The following is a 20,367-nucleotide window of genomic DNA, read 5'->3' as shown; positions in this document are numbered from 1 at the left end:
TTATGTTTTACTAATGAGTATTTAATCTTTCTAATCTATCTAATCATACACATGCACACTATAGAATAGACAGGCTAATACTTCTGAAATTGTATGTTTTACTTTGAGGACATTAGTGCATTTGTATTATGGATTAAGAATGTGAATTTAAATATTCTTGAGTTTTCTAAGCTGAAGATGCACCATTTGAAATGCAGCCATTTTAATGTGATCAAAATTCTTGTGAGCTGCTGCAGGATGCCTGTTTGAATTGTGAGTGCTGCTGTAATCAGACCATATTCTCTACATGTGTGCATGTTGATGCCAATTCACTCTCATTTCCTTCCCATTTTTCCTTCTCCCTGGGGGATAAGTGCCCTGATTAAGCATCCCTGTTGTCTCCTTCCACACTATTCCCTGCTCAGTGTTAATTATTGTGACTGACTTTTACTACTGAGCTTAACAGCAGTTAAAACATGAGCAAAATTGTGCAGGGATTTTTATGGGGTTTTTTTCTATTTTTCTTTGGGTCAGTACAGCACAGCAACAGTTATTCCAGTCCTAATATCTTTTTTCTTTCAGTTTTGAGTAGGATAACTTCTCATTACTGACAACTCCATCAGTCATTTGATTGGTTGATGATATTATTAGATGATACTAACTGTGCATTACTTCAGTTTCCAGAGCAAACTTTACAAGACTGGAAAACAAACAAACAAAGCATTTCCTTACTTTGTATGTGGTACTTGTTTGCTTCCCTTTCCTGTAAGTTTGTTATTACACTTTAATAGGATACACACACACACAAAATGTTGAGCCTGGGAGAAGTTTTAGAAGGTCCCAGTTTTGGTGAAGAACAAGGATGAGCCCATAGACACCAATGAACTCAGCTGGGACCAAGGTCTGTACCAGCACAAACAAGTCCTGTGCTCTTGATGGAAACAGAACTCAACTGATTTACACCCCGAGGGGACCTGAACCTTTCCTGAAGGAACCATCTGCTGCTGGGGAGGTATGAATGCAGCCAGATCAGGCAGAGGAAGGAGTCCTGCTCAGTGCATCCCTTATCTTTGTGTCAATGTGACACTGCAGCATGTGCACTGGGCAACCTTCAACTGCCACAAGCACCACTGATGGATGAGGAGCTGTGCAGGGAGCTGGAGAGGGACAGGATGCCTGGTGAGCACCAGCAGTTGGGTCCCGATTAAAACTCCTTTTCTCTTGTTTTGCAGATTTGCCTTAATCGCCGGTGCCAGAACACGAGTGTTTTTGGAGTCCATAAATGTGCAACTAAGTGCCATGGACGTGGGGTAAGCACGATAGGAGCATTTTTTGTTAGAATCAGTCAATAAACAGTGGACAAGAAATCGTTTTACATAAACAGCTTTGAGATCTAAGATTGTTTGTAATATATCAATCAAAGTCACTGCAACACTTTTGAATGATGCCTTTCCATTTGCAGTGGCCTTTATATGCACTGCAAGCCATGAAATTAGATTTATTTAACAAAGAAATATTTATCATACTCACCTTGTTCTCTATTAGCAGTCTGTGATAGAAAGAGATGTTGTCATCTTCAAAGCAATTTTAAGTCTAACCTTCCTTCATGAAGAATTCCCATTAACATTTCAAAAAACACAGTTTCTGTGTGGCAACAGATACATTAAAATATTATTTTGAAATGAGAGTCAAATGGAAAAGCATTTCCAAAAGTTTTACAATGAAGCAAAACCATATTGATGAGTTTCATGGTATAAAAGTGGTGCAGGATCAAAAACGTGGTGAGTTAATAACATCAAAGTATTTTGAAAGCTAATTTATATTATGAATATATTAATTACATCAAGTAATCAAGGCCTTATTAACCTTGATTTGCTGGTGATCTGTTTGTTCCTGTGAAAAGCTGTGGTGACCACATTGGAATAGCCACTGGAAAGTCTCTGTCTTCTCCTGAGAAAGGATTTTAATTTCCTTTAACTTACTTTATCATCCCCCATTTGAACAACTGTGCAGTGTTGATGGTACTGCATCTGATGGCTGGGCTGCAATGAGCATCAGCTCAGACTGGCATCTTCATGTCTGCAGGATGGAGAACCTCTGGTGACTCCTGAGTAGCAAAAAATGATCTCATGGAATTGTAGATGGGAATTCCTGTAGAGCTTTAATTTTTTTTAAAAAATAATGCTTAGGTAATTACATTTTTAATGATCTAGCTGTCTTTGAAAGTAATTTTTTTTTCCTGGCATTTTACATGCCCACAGCCAGTCTGAGCAATGGGAATGATTGTAATACTCTGCAGACATGGCCAGCACAGTCTTGCTGAAAGCCTGCCAGCTGACCTTGCCAGAAAAATGCATTTTTGCAAACTCCTGTGAACTAACTAGTGTCTTACTGAAAAACCCATTTATTAGTCTCGTGTGATTTCTCCGTGGTTGGTGGTAGATCAGTGCTGATCAGTGCTAGCTCAGAACTGAGGACCATACTGACAACTAGCCCTGAGTGCAGAAATTTTCCTTAAGAATCATTTTGAGCATCACCATGTGACTGTGCCAACTTTGTCCTCTGCCACACTGTTTTTGCTTAGACCATGTATTGTCACAACAGCATGGGGCCTAAGCTCCTGCGTTAGTCATGCAGCTGCTGCTTGGGTGGTAGCAAAAGGAAATAAAAGCAGCAGCCCCTTTTTTTGATGGCTGTTTGGGACTGTGGGATCTCCTGAAGAAAAACCCAGGAGTCTACCAGTTCCTCCTGCTCCATGCAGTGGGAACAGGCTGATGTTAATGATGGTCTGCTGGTCCTTTGGAGCTCTCTTATTCTGCAGGGAGCAGTTGGTAAATCGAGCCTTGCCAGTTGTTCCGTAACTCAGACTAAAACCACTGAGGACTGTGCCTTTATAGATGGTGAAAGTGGGATATCAAAGGGGTGGTTTCCTCAGCCCTGAGTGATTCCACATGTTCTGCCAGCAACTGGTTCATCCTTGAGCTGAGTGAGGGACTTTCTACAAGGGCTTTTTGTGAGAGGACAAGGGGCAATGGCTTTAAACTGAAAGAAGAGAGATTTAGGCTAGAAATCAGGAGGAAATGCTTTAGTGAGAGGGTGGTGAGACACTGGAACAGGCTGTCCAGAGAAGCTGTGGCTGCCCCATCCCTGGAAGGGTATGCCCTGTTCAAGGTCAGGTTGGATGGGGCTTGGAGCAATGCGGTCTAGTGGGAGGTGCCCCTGCCCATACGGGGTAGTTGGAACTCAATAATCTTTCAGGTCCCTTCCAACTCTGACTCTGTGATTCTATGATTCTATGGTCTGAGCAGTGGGAGAATCAGTATGCAGCCTGGTGCAAGCCCTTGATGGATAGGAGTGTTCAAGTAGGCTGACAAAGCTTTACAGTCTTCACAGCAGAGACTCTTGTTCCTGCGAAGGCAGAAGGAACAGAAGTCAGCAAGCAGATAATGCTGCTGCTGGAGGCAAAGAGAGAATAAGACTTAAGAGGTGTGCGATTATCCTTATATTATTGGAGCTGTCAGCTTGTACAACTCCAACGATTCCCTGCCAAATAAATCATGCTGGTTTAGGATCCCTGTTGCTCCGTGGTGCTTTGTGCTCGGAGCTGCTCTTTGCCACCTCCGAGCGTCCCTTGTCTCCTGGAAACATTATTTCTTTCCAGATATGTCACTATCTGATTAGGAGGCCTTATCAGCTGCACAGGGTCGCTCTTTCCATGTGAGGCCATTTGTCTTGTTTTGCAGGTCTGCAACAATAAGAAGAACTGTCACTGTGAGGCAGACTGGGCCCCCCCCCACTGCGACCAGCCCGGCTTCGGTGGCAGCGTGGACAGCGGCCCGATTCGGCAAGCAGGTCAGGAGGGGCTCTTGTTTTACCTGTTGTTCCCATGATAAAGAGTGGAAATGCAAAGTGTCGTCTCATAAGCAATGAGCTTGTGAGATGGGGAAAGAAAGAAGCCAGGAAATCAAATGGCTTCATCCAAATACATCTTGAAAATGTAGTGAAGGAGAACCAAGTGCGTTGGTTTTATTGCACTGCTAAAGGCACGGGGGTCCTGGGGGTTGTTTTCTTTGCCTTCCTTTTTTTTCCAATATACATGGTCAATTTTAGCAGCTCAGTAAGTAGGAACTGCAGTTAAGTAGGAAGTGGCATTGATGTAAGGCAAGGATGAGGAGCCAAGTCCCACACTCGAGCTCGTTGTGTTGCCATGGCAGATGAGCGTTGCAGTACTCTTGGATTCACCTTGAGACACACCAAGCCCCAGTGCTCTCCACTGAGTGCATCAGGACAGAAATACCTGATGGTGTACACAACCTGCTGCTGTAGGTGGGTGCCAGATGAAGAATGGATATTGCCATGATTCTAAATGCAAAAATATTGCTTAATTAAAAATCAGGAATACGTCTGATATTGTTCCTCTAGGGAGGATCTTTTGTATTGTGGAAAATAGCAGCTACCTGACTATATCAGATTAAAACTACATTCCATAGATAGCTTCCAAACATTTACCCTAAGTCCCTCACATAGGATAGTAGTAGGGGACAGGCATTTTATATAACTTGCCTTTCAGTTTGCCCTTGCTCAGTCTGCAGAACATTGGCTGTAGTATCTTACTTCAACTTTGCCCAACCTCGGAAGGAATGATTTCTATGCATTGTGAACTTTTATAGGATTTGATACTCATCACACGCCAATTTTCCTCCAGAGTACTGTAACTTCAGTGACTTTCACAGAGATGTTTCTGATTTATGTCTGAGTAAGTAAGAGGCAGGACAAGCAGTCTACTCATATTCCCATATATAAACTAAACCTCGCTGGAAAATTATCTGCCTGTTTTCATATGAATAGTACAATTCAAACCCAAAATTGATTGTTCTCCCTACTTGCCAGATCCTGCAGTGAATTGTAATACTAGATTTGTGACATCATGGTAATTTCCATGACAAATTATTATTATTTCACTGATGAAAGAGCTTTTTTTTTTTTTTTAAATACCTGCCAGGTGGTTAGATATCAAAGAAACTGTGCTCAGACCCTGAACGAGTGTGATCACTTGTCTGTTAAATGTTTTCTTCTAAGATTTGCTCTAGAGCATTATTGTCCTTTTCAGCTCACCTAAAAACTAGGTATCTAGGGAACTAAAATATATATTATAATAATGTGCTGCATAGATAACGTTAACTGGAGAAGACAAATAGAGGCTGACTTGGAAAATTCTTGCATTTTGTGTTTTGGAAGCTAGCTCTTCAATTTAACAGAAAATTGTTTTAAGAATAATTTAATATAGTGTGGTAGTTTCCCATTTTTCTCAAAAAAAAATGCTACATGCAATACTACTGAGAATAAACAAACATGGAAATTGCTAGAGGACCTAATTTTCTATCGCTGACACTTGGATTTATGTATGAACACTTGATGGGGTGGTTTGGATTATGATCTGAGTATTTTGCACATCTCTAAATCAAATTACAGAAGGATTAGCTCCATAAAACACTTTCATCTTAGTCAAACAAAGAGCATGGTCTCATTAGTATTTAGTAACTGATTTTACCCAGCTGACTTAGAATAAACCTGTGTGTTTGACACTCTCTATTTTTCTTACAAGGAAGCCTTAAATATTTAATTGTTAGGTAGAGAAGTAAATTAATTTAAATTGTGTAATCTTAGCTTATTAATTTTAGTCATCTTTTAGACATGGTTAGGGATGTATTACTCTGCAGTGCTAGAAGGTAAAAAGCACAGCAGTTCATGCCCCATCAAGCCCCACATGTTGTTTTGTTCAGGGTTCCTGCCTGTTCACCAGCATCCCAGGAAACTGAGGCCAGAAGAGGAGAGCAGGCTGGCTGGAAATCCATCAGGATAAGACTGAGCCAGTGATGATAGGTTACCAGAGTAAAGATGTGTCTCCTACTGCAGGAGTGTGTATTTTTTAGGTCAGCAGCCCTAAAGAATTACAGCAGCCTCTCCTGCAGGCAGTGATCACAGCACAAATCTGTAGCAATCAGAGCTGCTGCTCACCTCTTCCTAAAAACAGCTGCCAGTTGCCTGGTTAGGGTTCAGCACACTGTTGTGCCTCACTTAGGTCCCAGCAAGGTATTTAATGCAGCCTAAAGCACTCTGAAAACTGGAACGAGTACAGAAGGCAGCAGCCCTGGCTAAGCAGAGCATCCCTCTAGGAGCATCCCACACAACATCCTTGCTGAGGGCCTTCCTTCAGCTCTTTGCTCCCCTCCAGTTTCAACTTGAAAGCCATCTGGGCTGCACGGGTGTCACTCAGATTTCAGCCTATTTGCCCAGTGTTAAATCACAGGAAAACCCCTCAAATCTGGGTATAAAGGCACTAGGGCTACTGCTTATATTTGAAGGACAATATTTACAAGCTTGTACTTGACCCAAACCTTGATCTAGGTGCTTCTCTCTGTTTTCTCTCCCTCTCAGCCTCTGTATCCCTCCCACCCTGGCAGCAGGCATCCCATGAAGAAGGTGCCCATGGGCACTGCTAGAGGCATCACCCCATGGGTTCAGGACCTGAGCACAGGTGCAGAGAGAGAACACAATGATCACAGAACCATTGAACCATTTTGGTTGGAAAAGATCTTCAAGATCATCAAGTCCAACCATTAACCCAGCACTGCCAAGGACCCAAATAACCCCTGTCCCTCAGCACCACATCTACACAGCTTTTATTTGGACCCAGACAGAATAGAATAGTTCAGCTGGAAGGCACCTAGAGCTTCATATTTTAACCTTTTCTGTTTTTTTTCCTCATGTTAAAGAAATAACTTTAAAACAGACCAAAATTCAATCATCAGGCTAGAAGGAATAAAGAGTTTCAGAGTCTTTCATTCACAGTTTATTCACTGTACCTGCATTGCAGTTAGAAAGCCAAGCCAGGCAGCAATGTCTTGTTCCATCCACATAACACACTCTAGGGTGGCTCCTGGTAGAAGTTAACTTCCTGTGATTTGTTGCAGATAACAAGAGTTTAAGCATAGGAGTGTTGATAACCATTCTGTGCCTTATCGTTGCTGGAGCAATCATGTATCTGAAAAGGAAGACTTTCATGAAATGGCTGTTTACAAGCAAAAAGACAACAATAGAGAAACTAAGGTATGACCATTTTCCCTAATTTTATTAGTAGAAAGTAGTTGCAAACATGGCAGCTCCCACCTCAACATTCATCACAAAATGGTGTGAATATGACAGGAAGAACCAGCCTTAACAAAAATACTCTCTTAAGTATTAACAGAGGTGGTTTTCCTCGTTGAGTTTAACATCATTGATTGTCAGTAAATAATGGTGGTTTCAGGTTGACTATATACCTCTTTTGTAACAAAAACAAAGAAGTAGTGAAGGAAGTTTTGCCTTTAATTTCATTTGCTTGAAATAGATCCGTTACATTGCGTGGCCTTTTATCTAAAGGCGGTCGAGTGAGCTGAAACTTTCATATTTGAGGTCATTACTGTTTAAATGCTGGATTCATTAGAATAGTCTCTTGGGTGTTACAAAGCTGCATTTCCACAGATTGCAGAAGCTAATTTAACAGACTACTGGTTTCCAAAAAATCAATATTTATTTTTATTCTTGCAGGAGCGCTAGACAATTTTTACTTTCCTTGTTTACTATAAAAAGTCAGAAAGTCCTTGCAAAATCTCATTATGAAAAGAGGTAACTGTTTAAAAAAATATGTTATAAAGCAGAATGCTGTGTTCAGTAAATATCTGTTTGTATTGCAGGTCTGTGAGCCCAGCAAGACCTTCCAGTTCATCGGAGCCTAATCGTGTTCATACCACATCTCTCAGTAAAAGCCTCATCACGAAGCCACAAAATGCAAACATACAAAAAGTGAGTCCCTAAACAGTTGATAAAAATAAAAATAAAGGAAAAAACCCATATTATGTATTTTGGATCTCATTTAAGTAATTTTTTATAACACAATCATTACATGATTTTAGTATGTGATCTAGGCAATCCTGCTTTAGCACAGGGGTTGGACTAGAGGATCTCTAGAGGTCCCTTCCAACTCTGATGATTCTGTGATTAGCACCACATAGAACCAACAGTACATAAAATGGGAGTTGATGTAGGTTTCAAAATACATGTATAGCTTCCAAGTTTTACACAGGTGGAGACATCAAGTGCAGGAAAGAAACAGCTTAGTCTCTGGGGTAGAGCCAGCCAGCTTACCCCAGAACACTGCATCTGAACAGTGAGGAACGGGTGCCTGAGTAGGACTCTGGAACCTGTTAACTGCTTCTCTGGTTGCAGAGGTGTTGAAGGTAGATGAAAGCTGAGCAGAAGAGAAAAGAAGGTGAATTACACATGTTTTATAGCAGTAATACTCATGTCAGCTCTCAAAGTCTGCAATTAACCGGGGGTTGGGGTTGTTTTCACAGAGAGATGCTCCAAGGAGACCCCTGCCATATCAGATCATTGACATCAGTAACCCTGTGAAGACACACAATCTGCCACAATTAAAAACACCCCAGCGAGTGCTACCACCCCTTCCCCAGCTGACATGTCATGAAGCTGTGCCTGAAAGACCCTTGCCAGCCAACCCTTCGCTGAGGTTCACCCAGGTGACCATGAATTTTCATTTAGCTTCTCTTCTGTTTAATATTCAGCCTGTATCTCCATGTAGTGAATACAAATGAAGTCTTTTCTCATCCTTCACACCGTCCCTTTCCCACAGTGTTTCCTTTATATTTTGTATGAGTTTAGAAATGGGGTGTAGATCATTTCATAAAGATATTTTAAGTTCCCATTTTGCTCATGAGGGTTATTTTGGTTTATGCCAGCCGAGGCTGTGATCTTCAACTTGAGGATCACAGGCACAACAGTATAAAAAAGCTCCATATGAGAGGCAAACACAGGCTCATTGTGCCCAACCAGACGGGAAATTGTAGTTAGCAAGGTGTCAAGTACAGTGATAGAGTTTAGGATGTCAGGCTGCAGATGTCTTGAGCAAGAGCAAAAGGTACATTAGCCTGATGTGCTCTGTTCTGCTGAGGGCTGTATGGATTGCATTCCTTTTTTTTTTCAAGTGCACAGACATGAAAAGCAGACTTGTAATTACCTGCACTATTTCATGTGGACGTACTTATACAATGCTTAAATAGAGCTGGTAGCCTTTTTGTTGTAACAAGATGCATCTCAAGGCAATGTTCAGGGCAGATGAAACTGTCTGTGCAGTTGTCTGTATTAAATTGTCCTTTTTCTTGTCACTGGCTGCTCTCTTTTGGTTGGATTTGTAGTGTGACTGTGTCTAAGCAAAGGAATCAGGCACCCAGCTACTTCTGTTTTGTAGACATGGTGCTATTCTGGATAAAGTACAAGATTAAAATGAAGTGAATGTCTTTGTCACTGAGCTATCTTAAATAAGTGTCCCATTGGGTTGGTGGCACATACTGCAAATCCCTACTCAAATAGCTGTGTCTTGAGTGACTGTCCCTACCTGTAACCTAGCTAGGATGTCCAAGGATGGAGCTCCTCCTTCCTGCAGCAACCCTGTGAGTTGCTCCAAGACACCTTCCCCGGGATTCATAGGAGGACATGGCTGTGAGAAACAGTCACTGAAGTGCAATGCCTTGAAAAGCAGCTGTAGAAAGAGCAAAGAAACAAAAAGGGATGAGACATTGCTGAGCTGCCATGGCCACAAGTTACGACAGCAGAAAAAGTGTGTCTAGTTTGAATTTTGTCTAAGTCTGAGCAGGGCATCACACTGGTAAGAGCAACTTGTCCAAGTGTGGCCAGTTTATTAATCACTCTCAAAGTATTTAAGCTTTTTCTTCTACCCTTTTCCACCTTGCTACTAGTCATTTATTTTCCATCTCAGGGCAATGGGAAACACTGATTCTTTCCAAAACCAATTTCACAGGAAATCTGAAGTAGTATTTGTGTTGCTTTTGTCTTTAGCTCCAAGGGTTTGTTTATTCTCTTGTATTCCATAAAATATTTGGCACTATGACCAAGATTAAGATTTTAAGTACAAGTGCTTTTCTGTTTCTTAATCAAATGGTTCCTTTAAAGAAAGAAAGAAATCTCTCCTGTTTCTTCTTACCTAGCAACTTACAAGCTAACACTGCCTTCTGCTAGCAGAAGACAGGGGGAGGAAAGGCTTTCCAAGAAAAAGTAACAATTTCTCATCCTGATGGTGCATCTGTATCTGTCCCAGCCTGTTACTGCACATCAAAGCAGCCCCAGGCACAGCTACAAATCATGTCCTAAGTGCCCTTCCCTTCAAATCCCAAACAAAGTGCAAGGTAGAGCAGCAGATCTCTAGTACCATCATTACCAACGACTGTCAGAGCTGAAACTGCCAAAAAGCTTTTCAGTTTAGCAGCTCAATTTAATTGTGACCATTCCTCCATCAAGCAAAACATCACTGCACAAAGCAGAAGTACAACAAACAGGGGATCAACTCAAGGCAACCTAGTGAAGAAGCAGGAGTGTGGCCTCTTTCAAAATTACGTGCAGAACATCAATCCAGGATTGTCAGAAATAACTACTTTTTGTATCCTAGGGACACAGAAAACACTGTATGGGAAGGAAAATCTTTTCTTCTGAAGTTAACAATTTTACTCCCTCAAAGCTTAGATGAAGTAAATTAACTTGAGTATAGTTTTGATCTAGTTTATACAGATACTACTTAATGTTTTGCTTCAGCACTCTCTTGGAAGTGCATCCATCAGGTCATTAAAGGGAAGCACTTTAAAAATCATGGCTGCATTCATAATATCATCCAGATGCTCAGTGCTGCAGTGTAGGGCTGAAGAAGAGTATCTGAAACCATTCAGTGTTTCTATGGCTCCACAGCTGCCTCCTCTGCTTCTTTCTTCTCAGAAGTGTATTTAACCATCAGCTACTTCCCTGCTGCCTCTGGGCTTCCAGCTAAGGCACAACATACCAAGTAGACTCTAACATGACTCTTTTCCCCTCTAGTGGCTGTTGAGACAGCAATGAATGGATTATTATTTTGCTATATAATAGAAAAAAAAAAAAAGAACACAACACAAAACCCCACACGGAAAAACCACTTACCAAATGGACTGTTGCCAAGTTTAATATTAACAAACTTTTGACTGATAAACAGATTTTTCTTCTTTCAGATGCATTCCCATGTAATTACTTCTAGTTGGTTTTGTTTCTGTGAGCATTCAGCTGCTGCCTCTGATACTGCCATCATCTTATTACCAAAATATCTCATGTTTTACAGGTCATCCTAATTACAGGAAACATAGCCTGGTATTTTTACTGTTCCCCTAGTAAAACTGAACTGGGTTTGCCTTCTCATTGTGCCACAGTTATTCTTGTCAATACCACTCCTGTGTCACCTCAGGCTGGCTTTTGACACAGGGATAACACAAATTAAGTTGCCAGCCTGACAAATTGAGGAAGGCACCTCCTCTCACCCAGTGCCTTCCATGCAAGAACCTTCTTCCAGCTGCTGCTTTAAAAAATCAACCAGCAAAACAAACTAAAGCTTCATGCACTTGATATCTTTGTAGCTGCTCAAAATGAGAACGCTGGTTTTTCTTTCTAGCAGAGCTGGAAAAAGAGATCATGACAATATTTAAAACACTTCCCCAAACAGAGACAGAATGCATTAAATGCTAAGGTGTTGAAATAAAACTGGACAAAGAAATCCATCCACTAACTCTTTCTATTGAAGAGCTAAAGCTCTGCAGGGGAAAAAGAAGAGATGGGAGAGATGAAGCAGGGAAGCCCAGCCATGGTGGTGCTATGAGCTGTGCCAGGGACTTGCCAGGACATCAAAGGCTACAGCAAGTTTCCACACATGTTCACACACAAAGCAGTATCAATTCAGATCCTTCTGAGGCACACAAAGAATATAAAAGACCATCCTGAAATCAGTTCGGGGGCTGGGATTTATTTCTTCAAATATTTTTTCCTCTGCTTCTAAGGCTGTATGTTTGCATGGTGGCATTTTCCTCTGCTGACATCTCTTTTCTGTGATCTGTTCCTCCATTTTTCATCTCAGCCATTACACATCCTCCATTTCCATTATTATCTGAATTCTCTCCCCTTTTTTCCCCTTTACTCTTTCTTACCAGCTTGCCACATTACACTTTCTGACAAGCCACTTTGCTGCTTCCCCCCTCAAAGCTATTAACTCAGGGACAACATTTTCACAAGCCCTGGGAAAAAGGAAAACAAAAAAGAAAAGAGAAAAGAGAAAAGAGAAGAGAGAAGAGAAGAGAAGAGAAGAGAAGAGAAGAGAAGAGAAGAGAAGAAAAGAAAAGAAAAGAAAAGAAAAGAAAAGAAAAGAAAAGAAAAGAAAAGAAAAGAAAAGAAAAGAAAAGAAAAGAAAAGAAAAGAAAAGAAAAGAAAAGAAAAGAAAAGAAAAGAAAGAAGGGGAGGGAAGGGATCAGGTGTTGGGCTTCTCTGCCCACTTATAGCATGATCCCTGTTTTGTTGAAACTTCCTCACATGGATGTTACTTCTGGAATAAGAAGGCCTAAAGGATTAGTTTGGCTTAGGCAGCAAAGATTACCTTAATGCTCAGCCATGAGAAGATGCTCAGTCCACAGCTGAAGAGCTGCTGTAGCTCAGCACACATGGATCAGCCATTCCAGCCACCTTGCCCTGCAAAAAAGGGGTAAAAAAGCAACTGAGCTGCTTAGAAAACCAACCCTTCCTGACCATCAGGTGTTGCAGGTGGTGATAAGACATAGAACACAACTAATAAACATAAACAAAGGAGGGCAGTTCTCCTCTCTTTTTGTTCATTCATCCTTACCAGATCTTAAGGTCTTCAGACCTTTTTTTTTTATAAACTGGAGAGTTTTTGTGTGCCCTGAGCAAATTCCTTAATCTAACCCAGTTCCTCATAATGAAGACCACAAATAGACATGTTACCATGTTTGCAGGGCTTCAAGGACCACACAGAAGAGACATTAGCTCATGCCTGACAGCAGATGACTTCTGTTCTTTATTAATGAGTCATTTAATGCCACAGAAAGACAGCACAACAGCAGCTCAAAAAAAATTCCACAGATGCTACCAATTCAAACTGGACTTGAGCAGTTTGTTTCTCTGGTCATCTGAATTTGCATTTAAAAGTCATTGCTAGTATTTCTATTTTTTAATATAACTACTTCTACAGTTTTATATATTCGATCTATGCTGGTTGGTTTTTTTTTTCATTTACCACCAATTAATCCTCAACCCCAGAACAGATGCACCCAGTATTTCTAGAGTAAAGAATCAAAATAAATTAAACCATCAAAATATATCATTAGAAGTGGTTAAAAATACAAACCCCTGGTTGTTATTACAAGTTATGGTTTCCTCGTTTAAATATATCTGGTCAGAACTGTTCTGAACTTCATTTCAATTTAGCTCAGTTGTTGCTGTGTCAGGAATGTTCTGCCCATTCCAAAGACTAACACGACCTTATGTTTCATCACAGGAGCCCCACAAGCCAAACCCTCCTCGGAAGCCTCTTCCAGCCGACCCTCTGACCAAGGGGCGCTGCCACGGGGCCTGCACCCCAGGACCTGGGCACACAAAACCTCTGCCTCACCTTGCTCCCCTAAGGTTAGTTCTGATCACAACAGCTTAATTTCTAGCCCTGCCTTCCGTGACAGCTCGTCGTGACAGCTGTGAGTAACTGAGCTCCACTGTAACGTGCTGAGAGCTACACAATCACTGTTTGTTTATATAAAAGAGGCAGTATCAGACCCATTCTTACTGGGATTGTATCACAGAATCCCAGACTGGTTTGGGTTGGAAGCAACCTTTAAGATCATCCAGTCCCACCCCCCCTGCATGGGCAGGGACACCTCCCACCAGCCCAGGCTGCTCCAAGCCCCATCCAACCTGCCCTTCAACACTGCCAGGGATGGGGCAGCCACAGCTTCCCTGGAACTTCCCACAGCAACCCGAGGAACTTCTCCTAAGTCTTAAAGCAGAGAAGGTTAATTTCAATCTTCCCTCAAGTTTAGGAAGAATTTCTAAACTGAAAGAGTGGTCAGGCAGTGGAACAGCCTGCCCAGGGAGTTGGTGGAGTTGCCATCCTTTTGAGGTGTTCAAGAAATGTGTAGATGTGGCACTTCAGGACATGTTCTAGTGGCCAACATTGTGGAGGGGGTTTTTTTGGGGGGGTTGGTGGAGTGTGTGTGGTTGGTTGTATTTGGTTGAGGTTTTTTGTGCTGATGGTTGGACTCTGATCTCACAGATACTTTCCAACCATGACTATTCTGTGATTCTCTTCCTGCTGTTCCTGTAGGCTACACAACTCTTACTACCCAACACAATCTCAGACCTGTCCTCTAGCAGCATTAAACATGAATCCCTGTATTAGAGAACAATTCCAGAGCTGAAACACTAGAGATGAAAAAAAAATAATTAATAAATAAAATCATGCTTCCTAAAAAAAGAGTCACTTGGCAGCCTTTGAGAACCCAAATTTGATACATGCTCATCTGTATAGATGTGAAGATACATAAAATTGCCAACGAGTGGCCATGTAAGAGAGAGCAGGTGCCTAAAGTAAGTACCTTGCCTTGAAGGTCATTTGCTAATTGCCTCCCCTGCATTAGGAACTGCATTCAGAATAAACACATGCTTTACACTGGGAGCTGCAAGTCCCACAGTGAGAGCAGGAAGGGTACAGCCAATACCCAAATATTTTTGGCAGCTGAAGAACTCATACAGCTGTCAAATGCAGCTCCAACAGAGCATGGATTGCAGTTATATTTTAAAGAACTCACCACAGAAGCATGAGAATTTTTACTACATATGAAGGTCTGACTCTAAACATCTGACTGTATATTTACAAAACATGCCCAATAAATACAATTCCTTGCAAAAGGAAGGAGTTAATATGCACCAACTTCCAAAGAGACAAAGCAGAAAAATATTTCCTACTCAGACCACCTACAGAATTAGAACTGAAAGCTGTCAAGATCTACCACCAATAAAAGCAGTTTTTTCCATTCACACATTTCACAATGGAGCATCAGTTTTTATCCTCTGAAAATAATAACCAAAGCATTCAGAAAGCACAGACATTTCACACTTAAAAAAAAAAAAAAAAAAAAGGATGTTGAAAAACAATAATCTAGTAGTGAAATAATGATGTTATAATGGGCATAGTCAATAATATTTTCTTGCCTGATATTCTTCAGTTTCCTATGAATAAAAGAAAAAAAAAAGGAAGATAAAAGTAGTTTAAGCTACAGGAATTCTACTAGTGAAGCAGTTAACTGCTCAGAAAAATTAAAAATAGAATCAAGTTATTTTCCTAACACTTCAAAGCAAGAGTGAACTGGGGTTAAGCTCCTGGCTGTCCATTCTAGTAAGATACTCTGCAAGTAACAACATTTCAGGCTGACTGCTACAGCCTCTGGAATCCAACTGTTACTCTAAAACACGAGGGAGCATTTTTGCACAAAATTGTTGAGGAAGAGTTTAGAGAACATCACCTGAAACACTGAGCTGGCTTATCTCTCCAGCCAGGCAGCAATGAAAACCTGCACTGAAAAAGGAGGCTGCTGGTGCCACTGCTGCTGTGCAAAGTGACACCATTTTGGGTGCAGTGACACATCTGGTCTCCTCCCAGTGTGACAGTCTCACCTACATGTCTGAAGTTAACTTGGGAAACTCTCAGAGCTTTCACCATTCACCTTCAAGCCTCAGGCATGATGCTGGCAGTAAGAACTAACAAAAACTTCAGTAACAATTTGCTGTTTTCTTTTTGTTCCAGCAGACCTGCTCCTAAGCATCCACCACAGGTGTCCAGGCCCAGCAACGCTGCTGATGTGAAATGACCAGAAAAATCTCACACCTTAATTTTAAAAAGTGAAGACAGAAGTTTGCACTATCTTTAAACTCCAGCTGGAGTTCATTTTTATGACAATACTTAGAATTTTTAATGTTTAAAACAGCATTCTTTTTAAGAATTCTGAGCTACTGCCTTTGGTGCTGTGCTGTGCTATGGTGCTCTGTATACTTGCTCAGGTACTTGTAAATTATTAATTTATGTTGAATATTTATTACAGTGCAGTGCACTGTAGTAGATATTTTTACCATAGCTGAGTTTTCCTAAGAAGGAAGACTTTTTTTGTAATATTTCACTGAACTTGAATAATTCTGCTCTATTGGTCCTATGTATAGTTTTGATCTCTTCTCTAAAGAGTGCTGATGGATAAATCAAATGTATAAACAATTCCATCTCAATGGTTCATAACAAAGTTTTGAATAAATATGTCAGGGTAAAAAATAATAACAATAATCTCTTCTGGAAGATGTTGAAATGCACAATCTCTGCACATAGAAGTAAAACATGTATTTAACCAAAGTATCACTCAGTGTTTGCAGCTGTACTGTAACTTCAGTTTTCACCTTACTGTTTGAAATCTGCAAGAAATCTGTGTTGAAAGAGGATGTTTTCCCTTTGGACAAGTTCTCTTACTGAAGAAGTACTGTATAATCATAAAACTGTACTGTTTTTAACCTCATTTTCCTCAAACACAATACGGTTAGTACATTCCAGTGCAGATATCAGGCCTCCAATGTTTATTGCCTGTTTGGTGCTTTGGTAATTAAATTAAATGATACTGTGTAAGGTTTTACTATCTCCCTGTATTGCATAGTTGTCTGGATGAGACTGACAAGACACTACAGGCAGGGGGGTGAGAGGAAGCCCAGCATTACAAATAATTACGTTTTAAGAATCAAATATTATTCTTATTTCTCTTGCCTCGTCGCTCTGCTTATCAACTGTATTTTGCATATTTACTACTGTTTTGTATTTAACTTTGAAAACATTGTTCTGGGTTTCTTAATTTTCAAATCAAAAATGCATCTTTTAATACATAACCTTTGGTTATCCTATGACATAGGGAAATAAAAAAAAAATCTCTTTACTACTAGGTAGCATTACATCTGAGCTCTTCTGTACCCTCTTGGTTGCACTGCTGAATTCAGTTGTTTCACCTGTGCTGTAATAACAAACAATTTCCAAATATCAGTTGAAACAGAGGGAGAAGGAACTAGTTCCTCTTATGGGTTAGTTTCCTCATTGCTTGTACTTTTTGTTTCTTTAAGCAAAAATAAAAGCATTGATAGAAACTTGGATCTCATTTCAGTAAGTGTAATTGTATTTCATGTTTCCCAGTTAATCCCCACTGTAGCAATATAACAATCATGGTTATGGAGAAACTAAATAAACCAAAATTAACCATAGTTTAGTTTTCTGCTGAAGAGGAAACCAAACCACAAGTAAAAGCTTTTTAAAGCATGTAAACTCTAAGATCAACCCTGATAGCAACACCAGTATATGGATAAAAACTAGGCTTGGCAGTGCAGTTGAAAGCAAAATTATGCTTTTCAGGTATTTTAGATCTTTTATATTTAAAACATGAACTTCCTCCTGTCAAGAGCAGCTTTATCACTAAAATGGGGGGCTGTGGGGGATGTCTCTATTTGAAGTAGAGACATGATCTTAGTTCATATGTTTGAATGCTCTCATTTTTAGACTAACAAGTCATCACGCTGTATCAAAATGTCTCCTGAAAGACCCCTGAAAAATCATAAGATTAACCTGGACGTAGTGAAAGAAGAAGCTGAAATGAGATGACTGAAAATCAGTATTACGTTTGCAACAGCAGGTGTAACATCTCAATTGTTATCACAGAAATGCCTGCCTGATCTCACTGGTTTGTGTCCCTGAAAGAGCCCCACAGGTGAATGTTGGTGTGGTCCTGAGCTGATGAACAGCCCAAGCATCAACACAGCTGCCTGATGTCACATCTGCTCTTGCTGACAAAGGAAAAGTCCAGCCTCTCTTCCGGATGAGATGACAGTTGTGGCTTCTGCAGCTGGACAGCAGGAGCCTAGAGGCCACGGACATCAATAATCTAATACCTTTTACTGTCCTTAACAATTAATTGAGAGAGAGCGTGAAATCCAGGGGGAAAAAAATACTTGAGCTGTGAACTAAGCAGATTACTAAGCAGAAAAAGTAAATGTCAGATTTATTAACACTCTTAAGTGTTAATACTCCAAGCAGTTGAAGCCCATGTAGCAGTGAGATGGATTACAGTCACACCTCAGGGCACACAGTAACATCTACATAGAATCTACCAGAGTTACTGGCTTGTGTTAGACATGGCTAAAGCTAGAGATTTTAAAGAAACCCCCAAAAAATAATCATTCCCTATCTGAAACAAGGGCAAACAAACCCAAAGACCTCCTTTAACAAGAACTACCACCTCTTGAAACTAGCACAAGGCAGTTACTGGCCTAATACAAACTGATTTTTTTTCATAGCAAAACAGACAAGTAGGGTGCAACAATAATAAAATCTGGAATCCTTCCAAGTAACAGCTATGCAAAAAATATTTCTAGATATATGGTCAAATACAAAATACTACAGGCAGAAAAGGATCTGTAGCTTTTTAGAAGGGAGGTGGAGGGTGGGGGAATAAAAATTTAAAACACCCCAAGCTATCAAGTGTTTATTTCTGTTCTCGTGTAATTTTTTTTTCCATGAGATACGAGTAGTAGCTGGCTGTGGGATTTGTTTCACAGCAAATTAGTGTCATTCTGATTAGACATGCAGATGTCATGCAACATTCCATTGTGAAAACCAGATTGAATGGGTTTACATCCTTAAAGTCAGTGTAAGCAAATAAATCACTACGGACCAGGATATGAACTTCAACATTTGCTACTTTGGTAGCTGCTCAGTGTACAGCCCTGCAGTATCTGCTTACAAAGAAGAATTTTAGCAGAGATTTAAGTCCTGGCATAATATATTTCTCTACCTCTATGCTCAACAAACCTCAACTTTTAAACCACCTTTAAAAAATTAAGATCCAGCATCCTTTAAATCCTATGCTCTTCCTTTCCATCTTCTCCTTCCACACACCCACACACACACACATATTTCAGCTTCCTACCTGCTCCACATGAGACTGATCCAGAGAAGTTCCTTTTCCAGAGGCAAGAAAAGCCTGTGCTCTTTCCAAGGCACTGACTATATGGCAGTGCTGTTAGGATGCCCATCAGTGGAGCAGTAAGTATAAAGCACAATGAAAAAACAAAAGAAAACAAAGAAAGAATAAATATGCAGTAAACAACAAAGAGAACTGCAGCTTTGCCCTCTTTCTCCCCATTAAATCTCTTGGTTTTCATATTCCTAGTTGTTTGGGTTTTTTTTTTTAATAGCTATCTATTATCAGAGTAGCAAGATTATTTTTAGTTTAGTGGTATATTTTGATAGATTTTTTTTTTTTTTCCATCAAAAAAATAGACCTGTAATTTTTTTCTTAGTTTCAATCCTGATTTCTGCTGGTCATTTGAGTACATGTGAAAATGTAATGCAATTTGTATTAAAATACAAATATTTCTCACCAGCCTATAGGAATTAACCCCCATTTTTCTCTGTGCAAGCAACATGGCCTCCTACTAGAAATGTGTAAAAAACTGTCATTCCCACTAAGGTTTTGTTCAATGACTCTTTCAGAATAGGCAACACACCCTATGTACAAATATGCAATCATTTCAAGTAAATTAAGGCATTATTTAATACCAGGCTAAGTCAAATGAAAAAATATAGATGCTACATCTTTCAAGGGAGGAGCATCTTTTTCTGAGTAGAAATGAACAGTGGCAACTCCTTTTTACCTTCCCATCCATGTCACTGTCACACAGGTCCAAAAACAAACCTCAGGTCTTTACTATCAGATTATTTTACTATTAAAGTTGTAAATTACTTTCTAATTCTGAAACCCAAAAGCTGAAGTATTCATTTTTTTTAAATACAACAGGTTAGTTGTAGCTTTATATACTTTCTGTATTAGATGCCCTAACACCTTGAACATGTTCTTCACTTCAGAGATGAAGCTAAATTTGCTGCAGCAGCACTGTGCTCATGATTTAAATTAAAGAGAGATCTCCCTGGAAAATTTAAAGATTAGTATTAATGAGGTAAGAAACACTTTTTTTGTTTGTTTTGTTTACTAAATGGACAGTCATGAAAGCAAAAAGAGGCCTTTGAAGAAGAGAGGAAAGCAGTAGAGAAGAAAAAATATTCAGCGTTTAATTTCCAGCAGCTTAAAGACAGTTTGCAGTATCCTCAGGGAATGCCAAAAAACGTGGTTGGTTATTAGAATTTCCTGCTCTACATCTAACTCTGCATGTAAGAAGGTTTTCGTTTTGTTATAACTGTGTCTGTAAATCCTACAGATACACTTAAATCCAGGAGAACATGCTGCAAAAGGAGGACAAGCTTCACAATTTAATGTGTCAAGGACCCAGAAAATGGAAGATTCAAGGCGCAAAAGGCAAGTTCCAGCACTTAAGTGAGGGCCAGTATTCATATTTTCACTTTTTTGTGGAAAAAAACCCCACCCTCTT

General features: G+C 40.1%; 1 protein-coding gene across 1 annotated transcript in view; it reads left to right on the top strand.

Moving 5' to 3' along the window:
- Positions 1-15,773, top strand: part of ADAM12 (ADAM metallopeptidase domain 12) — a 179,249-nt gene extending 163,476 nt beyond the window's left edge. Inside the window, exons 17-23 of the mRNA XM_010001877.1 lie at positions 1,212-1,289; positions 3,723-3,831; positions 6,954-7,089; positions 7,716-7,824; positions 8,376-8,558; positions 13,412-13,539; positions 15,713-15,773. Coding sequence (XP_010000179.1) covers positions 1,212-1,289; positions 3,723-3,831; positions 6,954-7,089; positions 7,716-7,824; positions 8,376-8,558; positions 13,412-13,539; positions 15,713-15,773 — 804 coding nt within the window. The remainder of the gene's footprint in view (positions 1-1,211; positions 1,290-3,722; positions 3,832-6,953; positions 7,090-7,715; positions 7,825-8,375; positions 8,559-13,411; positions 13,540-15,712) is intronic.
- Positions 15,774-20,367: the final 4,594 nt, after the last annotated feature.

The sequence above is a fragment of the Chaetura pelagica genome, unplaced genomic scaffold (assembly GCF_000747805.2).
Source record: "Chaetura pelagica isolate M959 unplaced genomic scaffold, ChaPel_1.0 scaffold477, whole genome shotgun sequence".
In the NCBI taxonomy this organism is placed as follows: domain Eukaryota; kingdom Metazoa; phylum Chordata; class Aves; order Apodiformes; family Apodidae; genus Chaetura; species Chaetura pelagica.
Note: the sequence above shows the minus strand (reverse complement) of the source record. Positions and strands in the feature narration are given on the sequence as shown.